At 35.5% G+C, this 8,824-nt stretch overlaps 1 protein-coding gene across 2 annotated transcripts; it reads right to left on the bottom strand.

Moving 5' to 3' along the window:
• Positions 1-1,455: 1,455 nt before the first annotated feature.
• On the bottom strand, positions 1,456-6,763 carry FLRT3 (fibronectin leucine rich transmembrane protein 3). Of its 2 annotated transcripts, none has more exons than XM_017849336.1 (2): positions 6,570-6,763; positions 1,456-4,993 (listed from the first exon to the last, which is right to left on the bottom strand). In XM_017849336.1, the coding sequence occupies exon 2, from the start codon at positions 4,939-4,941 to the stop codon at positions 2,992-2,994; it is 1,950 nt and encodes a 649-aa protein (XP_017704825.1). In that variant the 5' UTR covers positions 4,942-4,993; positions 6,570-6,763; the 3' UTR covers positions 1,456-2,991. The 2 variants fall into 2 exon arrangements, with proteins under 2 accessions (XP_017704825.1, XP_017704826.1); XM_017849337.1 differs by having other exon boundaries at positions 6,016-6,757.
• Positions 6,764-8,824: the final 2,061 nt, after the last annotated feature.

The following is an 8,824-nucleotide window of genomic DNA, read 5'->3' on the forward strand; positions in this document are numbered from 1 at the left end:
ATTCACTATGTTTAATGTTAATCACATTAGTCTTTCAGTTGTTCCTCGAAAACAGCCATAACGGGAAGCCAAAAGACAGAGTGTTGGGAAACATTTTGAGGATAGCAAGCAAATAATTAATAAGATTTCATAGTCACTTGGAGATATCTCCTTGTCAGTAGAGGAGTAGAAGGAGCAGTCTCTAGTAAAATTTGGGAACAGATGGCAAACATTTGTTGACCGTAATAGTAACTTATATTTTGTAGAAGATTGTACAGTTTCCATGCACATCATGTCATTTAATCCTCACAAAAATAAGGGTACTAATAACCCCCTTTTACAGATATGGAAACATAGCTAGGAAGGGTAAGTGATTTGTTTTTAATTGTACTATTTATTCTAAATAGTACAGACATTATGAAAAGATTGAAAGATTTCAAGTCTTTTGATGCTCTGTGTGGAAAACACAAAGTGTGTGTGTGTGTGTGTGTGTGGGTTTTAATTCTCTCATTCAACAATAATCAACACAGAAGACTTGTCTTACCAAGTTTTGCCCCATACACCGAGCAAACAATCAGTTCTTCAGCAGATACCAGCCGGATGTCCTCCAATTCAGTTTAATCCTGACACTGGCTACCTGGAAATTGTGTCACATCCCACAAGTTGAGCGCTTATTCCCACAAGACTGCCCCCTCTTCAGGCACCAGTTGCAAAACTAGCCAGCTTCATGTTTGGTTTCCCAGGATCCCTTTTTGTGTTCTATTAATTTGCTACAACAGCTCACAAAATGCAAGTCAACAGATTTACTGATGTATTATAAAGGATGCGACAAAGGATCCAGATGGCAGGAAACATTAGGTAAAGTCTGGGTGGGCACAGAGCTTCCATGCCCTCTCCAGGCATGCCACCCTGCAGGAACCTCCACATGTTCAGCTATCTGGAAGCTCTCCAAACCTTGGCCTTTTGTTTTTTTATGGAGGCTTGATTACACAGGCATGCTTGATTAAACCATTGGTCACTGGTGATCAACTTAATCTTCATCCCCTTCCCCTTCTCTGGAAGTTGGGGTTTGGGGTTGTAAGTCCCAACCCTATAATCATGTCTTGGTCTTTTCAATGACCAGACTTTATCTTGAAGCTACTTAGGGCCTGCCAGCCATCAGTGAACTCATTAGCATATGAAAAATGAAAATATATCACTTTGAAGATTGCAAAGATTTTAGGAGTTGTATGCCAGAAACAGTATCACAAATGCCAACTCACTCTACTAAAAAGGCTATTTTAAAAAAACAATTTTCAAAGACCACCTTAAAAGTATCAGGACAGTGGCAGCAGTGTGCCTAAGAGAGAAAGGCCGTGAAACCATTTCTTAAATTTTCCATCTATACAATGAAGAAGTAAGAGGAAATAAATTTATACATGAAATACTGAACTCTTTGAAGTAAAATGATACACAACCTCAAGATGTTGATTTTTTAAAATTTTAGCCAACTTTTATTTTATGACTAGAAAATACATGGGACGTTTAGGACTAATGTGCTGGGCAATTTGCTACTTAGTGATAGTAACACAATCCTGAAAAGCAAGCACAATTATTCTGTACTTTTAAAAGTTTTATTCAGCAATAAGACCATAATTTTCATATTTAAGGAGTATGAAAATTTGTCGAGTTTTAAAAGCTGAATACATGTAGCGTTGGATCAAGGCACATACAAGACTGGCCAAAGGGCGTACAATGCACTTTGGTTTTTTGTTGAAAAAAAAAAATCATGGCAACAGAAAAGTGATATGGTTTTTCAACAAGTAATAGCTCACAATTCAGTAGGAAGCTAGAAGGAAATGTTACATTATAAGTTCATTATGTAATATCTGGAAAATTGTGACAGTAATGGGCAGTATTCTTGATCTTTGTAAAAGTAAATTGAACATTTATGTACAGTGTTAAAACCTTTGACATAAACCAGATCTAAATTTGATGTCTAGTATTTATTTTTCTTTAAATTCTCTCTTATTTAAAGAACTACTTTCTCTGGGTTGTTGAGGGGAATCACTTATAATTACACTACATTTTAATATGCATAAAATTTCTCTGACATCCTTTATGATAAAACATCATAAACACTAACAATTTTGTGTTTATAAGTCACTTTTCAAAAATCAGGATGGCATAGGCAAAACCAAAATGCAGTTTTGGTATTTGTGTTCATTATACTATACAAGTCTAAGTTTTCATGTTTTCCTAAGTACACATTTCCCCCGCAACTTGGAAACACATTTACATTACTGTTTTTGTGAAGTCCTTTATTTTCAAAGCTTTGCTGACAATGGCTTTAACAGACTTCACACTCCTTTTATGCCAGCTGATGCATTCAGTTCAGAAGATATGCTTAACTTTTTTAAGGATAATTAATTTGCCTAGAGCAAAAATGGAGATATGCAGCAGGTTTGATATTGCCCATTACTTCACACACTTTGATTTATTGAATACCACTGGGATAATACAAATTTAATAATTGGAACATTATTTCATAACCATTTTTTAAAATTAAATTCTCTCATTCAGCCATTCAGCCAGTTTTTTTTTACATTTTATTAATACCAAAGTGAAAAATGGCCTGTGCTTATACTACAAGGATCTCATGTGAATGCAGTCCTGATTGTTCAACACAGCAAGAAAATTCACTTTCACAGTCAACAAGTCATCTTACTCAGTAGAACACAAAGTAAATGGTTTATAACTCCAATATTTGCAAGGAAAATACAGTACAAATTACTAAAAAATACTAAAATATAGAATTGTGTTCAGGCATCTCCACTACATCAATCGCAGCAGTAACCTGAAATTTGAAACTTTTAATAAAAAGTTCTTAAATATAAATTATATGGCAAATGTACAGTACATTGCTTTTTTCAGTCTCTTTTTCCAGTGTTTTGCAGTAGAACAGGGTTCCTACCATCACCTCCCTTAGGTTTAAAAAACCCAAAACACAAGTCTGCTGGAAGTCCTTCAGCATCATGAGTGTGAGTGATCTGAGTCTGGAATACCACTGTCTCTGTAGCTTCGGTTACTACTGCTTTCACTGTGATTGTTTTTGTACAGATTCATTCCATTAGGAGGAAATATGGTATGTATTACAAACTCTTCCTTCGAGATGGGTTCATTGCTTATTGGTAACATCTGAAAAGAAGTTTCCCTGATTTCCAGGATAGAGTTGTCCTTCTTAGTGCCAGCTTCTGCATAGTCATCCTTTCTTCTCCTCCCTTTGCTATATGCACAGTTCCTTGAGAAAAGCGATCCATTCCTATGAACATACCAACACACTAAAGCAAGAAGGGCAATGGTAACCAGGGCCACAGCTCCACCAATGATGGCAGCCAAAGGTAAATTGGGGTTTTTGTAAGGTTCTTTCTCTTGCTCTCGATTGAGGGTGGTTGTAGGGTTGTACATTCGAAGGGGTGCAGTTTCAGTCTCAATACAAACAGGAGTTTCATCAAATAGGTAGAGGTTACTGGTTTCCATGGGAACCATGCATACTTTATAGGGTGAATCAGGCTCCAGGGCTGTGACCAAGTACTCACTGCGTTCCCCTGTTACAATTGTTTCTGTTATAGATCCAAATGCTGGGCTATGGCCCAGTTTAAGCCAGCTGAGTCTCAATGCAGTCATAGGTAGAGCAAGTTTCCAAGAGATATGAATTGTATCAGAGGTGACAGATTTCACAGTAATTGTAATTGTTTTTCTTGAGGGACTCCCTGTGGTTTGGTGATCCTTGGTGAGCTTGGGGTTCTTAATATCTGGCTGTTTGGTCACTGGAGCTGGCCACTGTCCTTGGGCAGGATACACTGTGTTGGGTATTGCAGTGGTTATCTGAATGGTGCTTACAATCCCACTGTCCTTACAATCAAACAGTTCTGCATTGAGATCCTTAATAGCCATCCCACGAACTTTTTCTGGGGCTTGGCACATAAGCCCACGCACGTTGACCTTCACAGGTAATGATTGTAACCAGTCACGTACCCATTTCATCTTGCACCCACAATACCAGGGATTGTTGCGAAGAATCAGTTGTGTTATATTGTCCAAATCATCAAAGATACCCTGAGGTAAATTACTTAGGTTATTATTGGACATATCCAGTCGATAGAGCTGCCTTAGATAAGAAAAAGCATTTGGGGGCACCCGATTGATGTGGTTATCTTGAAGATAAAGCTTCCTCAGGTTTGTGCCTGGAAGGTTTACTGGTGCAGCAGTCAGGGAATTCCGCACCAGGGACAGCTCTGTTAAATTAACTAGGTTGAAGAAAACTTTGTCACCTAAACCGTGATTGTTCAACAGGTTTCCATCTAGAACCAGGCGTTTTAGACTAGTGAGACCTTGAAGAGATGGTGATGAAATTGTGGATATGCGATTATCATCCAAGCGTAGTTCTTCTATAGTCCTGGGCAAACCCCAGGGAATTGTGCTAAGGTGGTTGCGGGACAGGAAAAGCAGTCGGAGATAGTTGCTGTCTCGGAATGCTCCCTCTTCTATGCTAACCGCAGAGACAGAGTTGTCATCTAAATGTAATTCTTCCAGATAAGGAATTTTTGAAAGTGAATCATAAGTGATAGTCCTTATGTTATTTTCTTGCAAATGTAACTCTTTTACATACTTTGGGAGGTTGGTAGGAAATTCATCTAAGCTGTTGTGGTATAGGTATATTCTTTCTACTTTCAGCAAGTTTTTCAAATCTGAAGGAATCCCAGCATTATTTATTTGGTTGTTCTGAAGGTAGAGAGTTGTAGCATCCTCTGGTATTCCTGTTGGAATGGATGTCAGAAAGCGATCATTACAGTAAATGAAACCCGCATCGCAGCGACACACAGATGGACAGGATTTAGCCATAACTGATAGAGGTGCTACTTGAAGGAACAGCCCAATTTTAGTCCCGATGAGGAAGATGCTCCAGGCTGGGCTGATCATGGTCAGCAGTGTTGAGGTCTTTATACAAGGTAGCTTCCGTTACTTCAGAACCCTAAAATGAAGTGAGTAAAAAAAGACAGAAAACAATAAGGACAGCATAATGAATATAATGTTTAAAATGAATGTGGAAACTAAAATATCCATTATCACTTTTAATGTTTTAGTTTGTTTTGGGGGAGGGCATAGTCGGGTTTATTGCTAGCTAACAATAGACAGTGTCATATAATCTCTTTACCTTAATGGTTTCTTAATTTCTTTATACCTTAAAAAGTAACATGTCCTAAATCCATTTGATTTTGAAATGTTAAATATAAATGAAGTTTTATTGAATAATCTAAAGTACTTTAATTATACTTTATATCAACCTTATAGACAGTCACTGATCAAGCTAATTGAATATCCATTTCTTTCTTAATATTCATAATAACACCTTGGAATATTATTTGTTATATTTAAAGGTAACCATTTTACTGTTATCAAAAAACCACAAATTTTATATTTACTTTTATTAGGCAAAGACTATACAGGTATAGAAAATGTCATAAAATATCTATTCTCTTCATACTTCATACTTCATAGTTACCCACATCTTGAGATCGTGAATCTCAATTAAACCCATAGTTTGCTTTGATCATTAATGTCATTTCATTTTCTTTGGTTATTAATTTTAAGTATCATTTTAAATGGGTGGATTTCTATAAGAAAATAAGAATAAATCCTTCATTTATTTTTGGGAAAGAATTACAAAGCTGATACATCCAGCTAACCTAAGTGGAAAATTTCACTTCATGTTGAACTCTGTCTTTCTTCTGTTTGCATTATGTTACATGTTTCATACTGCAAGTTTTAATGACTTTGTCCACATTTTTCATTATTTTCTATCTCATAATGTGTTTTCACAGTGCATTTATATTTCTTTAAATTCTAACCTAGAATATAAATCAACTTTTTCTATGGCTGGCAAAGTACAGATTTATACTGATGTATTGTGTAATATAATACCTTGTGTCCTTTTAAGTATTAATTAGCCTTTGTAATTTTAGGCATGAAAATAAAATACTTTGTTTTTCCTACCTTATTGAACGATGTGAGTAAATTTTGCGGGGGTGAATATCCAATGCACATATATTATTTTCCTGGTGAGGGGCTGGGACTTATAAACTTTTGCTTAGTCCTTGGAAATGTTCTTCACCGTTTATTCAAGTAATCCTATGCCGCACACACCTCCAGATCAGGCTTGCTGTTGTCAATGAACATTCCAGCTGCAGTTCAGCATGGTGGGCAAGCTCATTAAAGTGGGGGCAGAAACAATTCTGCTTCCTGTTACTATGTAGGACACATGGCTTCCTATGTATTTTTTTTTTCTTTCTGATAGAGTTTCTGTGTGAAGGTTCCTTTTGTGTAGCTTAATTCCCTTAGTGGAAATTGCCCTCTTTGAAATTCTTATTGGCTCTTCTGTGCAATGTGGTCAGAGATAGTAACTTCAGATCCTCATGAAGAAAGCCATTCATGATGCTAAGGCCTGTATAGTAAAAGGTTTTTCAGGCAGTTACCCCCTACCTTTATTCCCATCCAGGATTATCCAAGTATAAACTTTGTACAGTAGCTACATCCTGAGGTATGATTACCTGCTGTGAAATAGCTATTTCCAGCTTTTGCTTCTTGCTGATTTTTCAGAATGTCTGGTGCAGTCACGTTATACAAGAACAGGTATTCTCTTTTAAGAAGTAAAGGAAACTAAATTCTTCATGGAAAGAAAACGAGGCATACTAAATTTCCTTTATATTTATCTTCCTTAAAATATACTGGGACTGAGCATCTCCTGTGAAAGTAAAAGGTTTTAATGAACTATTAATAATGAACTTTAAAATACTAGAGAAATTTCCTAGACATTTAATTTCAATGTCTTAAAACAACACATCTTTCATCATAGTGGTTAGTCAAAAGGGATAGGTTGACCTCTTTGTTTTTAGACTTCTCATTTTCTTATATAAATAAAGTAGGAGCCAAAGTTGAGATTGTCATCAAACAGATAATTTCTATTATATGATTGTGTCACTTTGAATTAAACACCAGGGCTTTAAAATTCAAGCCAGTCTTTAAAATTTACTTTGAAATCATATGCATAAAATGATAAAATGTTTAAAAGAAGAAAACAAGTACATGTCAAAGAGGTGAGCAAATACATTAACAAATATTTTGACAGAAATGCCAAGGTAACTTTTAGGCATTTCTGAACATGATTTAACAAAGTCACACAATCCACAATTTAGAGTTGAAAAGACTATGTTAAAAGCTTTTCTGTTGATTTGCTCAGTGCCCTGTTTGATTCTTCCTGCAGGTCTCAATTTTCCCAACTGCAGAATGTCGACACCATTCCCTTTCTCTTTAGGGGTACATCTAAGGACTACTTATTGATCTTGAAACTCTAATCACTCAGATGTTCTTGCCCAAAAGATGACATAGAAGTTCAAGTCATGTTTAGTTTTTCTGGAGAATACTGTTCTAATTTTCTTTTAGTATACTGAGTTTAAAAAAAATTTTGTATTTGAAATAGAAAGGACACTATTATTTCGATCTCCTTGCAGTGAACATTAGGAAAGCACATCAAAACCAGATGGGGCATTTCTCTCTAGGTTCATACATGAATATGCCAATTTTTAATAAGTGTGTCATTTCTGAAAGAAGACTTTTGGCTTGGCTTGACTAAAGAGATCTTTGAATTTAATGTTGACTGCTTTGCCCATTATCAAATATGCATGAAGATTTTTTAAGAATTTGGAGGAGGTGAGTAATATTCCAATTGGTTATGCAGGATCATCCACTCTGATACTTTGTATATATGTAGGGAACATTTGAGTATCCTGGAAGATGTGAGCCTGAAAGTAAGGACTAAAGTAGTAGCAATTTGCTTCTCCCACAGTTACTACCTAACATCCAGCAAGGATAGCATCTGTTCCATAATTCAAATGCTCTGCTGAACGAGTATGTTAAATAAGGCCACAATTTGTGTTTCTGGTTCTCTCCAAAAATTCAGTTTATTTTAGTTTGCTAACTGCATACCAACATGGTCATAGGCTATATTAACAGAAGAAAAGTGAAAAAAATTACAGATACATATAATTTATTATTTAGGCAACTTGAAACAAAAATAGCAGTTAGCAGATGGATCAAACAATCTCTAGTGAATATTGCAACGTGCCCACAGAGGAAAGTTTAAATGATTTATTGTTTAATGTGAGGTTTTACTGTGATGCCTTTAGGGCTTTGCTCGTTATTGTCAAATTCCAATAGTATCTTTTCTTGAAAACTGTTGCTTTCTCAGTGTGTGAAAATGGAAAACCAAGCTGTTGAAATTATAATTACAAGGTTACTTTTTAAAGTATCTTCTGTAAAAGTTTTTTAAACTTGAAAATTATTCAACATATAAAATAATGTGGTTAAGTTTAGAAAACAACTACTTATGTTAAATTGCATTAGAAACTAATTAAAAACCATTATAAAAATACAAGTGAGAACCTGCTTAAAATGTTACCAAGAGTCAAGCATTTCTGATATTCCAGGGATGATAGTGAGGCAATATATACTCGAGATGATGAATCTGCTCATTTTGGGGATTTAAAAACTGATCATTCCCTGAGTCAGGTCAGACCACAGTGTGTCCAAGGTGATGATCATAATGATAACCAGACATAAAATAAATGTCTTTTATCTTGTATCTGAACTATGTATTTTTCACCAAATTAGGCTCTAACAATGTGTTGATTTTCACATTTTTAACCCAGAGAATGAAAGAGTTCTAAATTGGTGTGAAAAGATGGAAGATTAATTTGTTTATTTTACCTGTTTTACATTTGTGAAGCTGCTTCCTCTATTCTGTTTG

The sequence above is a fragment of the Rhinopithecus bieti genome, unplaced genomic scaffold (genome assembly GCF_001698545.2).
Source record: "Rhinopithecus bieti isolate Rb0 unplaced genomic scaffold, ASM169854v2 scaffold_32982, whole genome shotgun sequence".
In the NCBI taxonomy this organism is placed as follows: domain Eukaryota; kingdom Metazoa; phylum Chordata; class Mammalia; order Primates; family Cercopithecidae; genus Rhinopithecus; species Rhinopithecus bieti.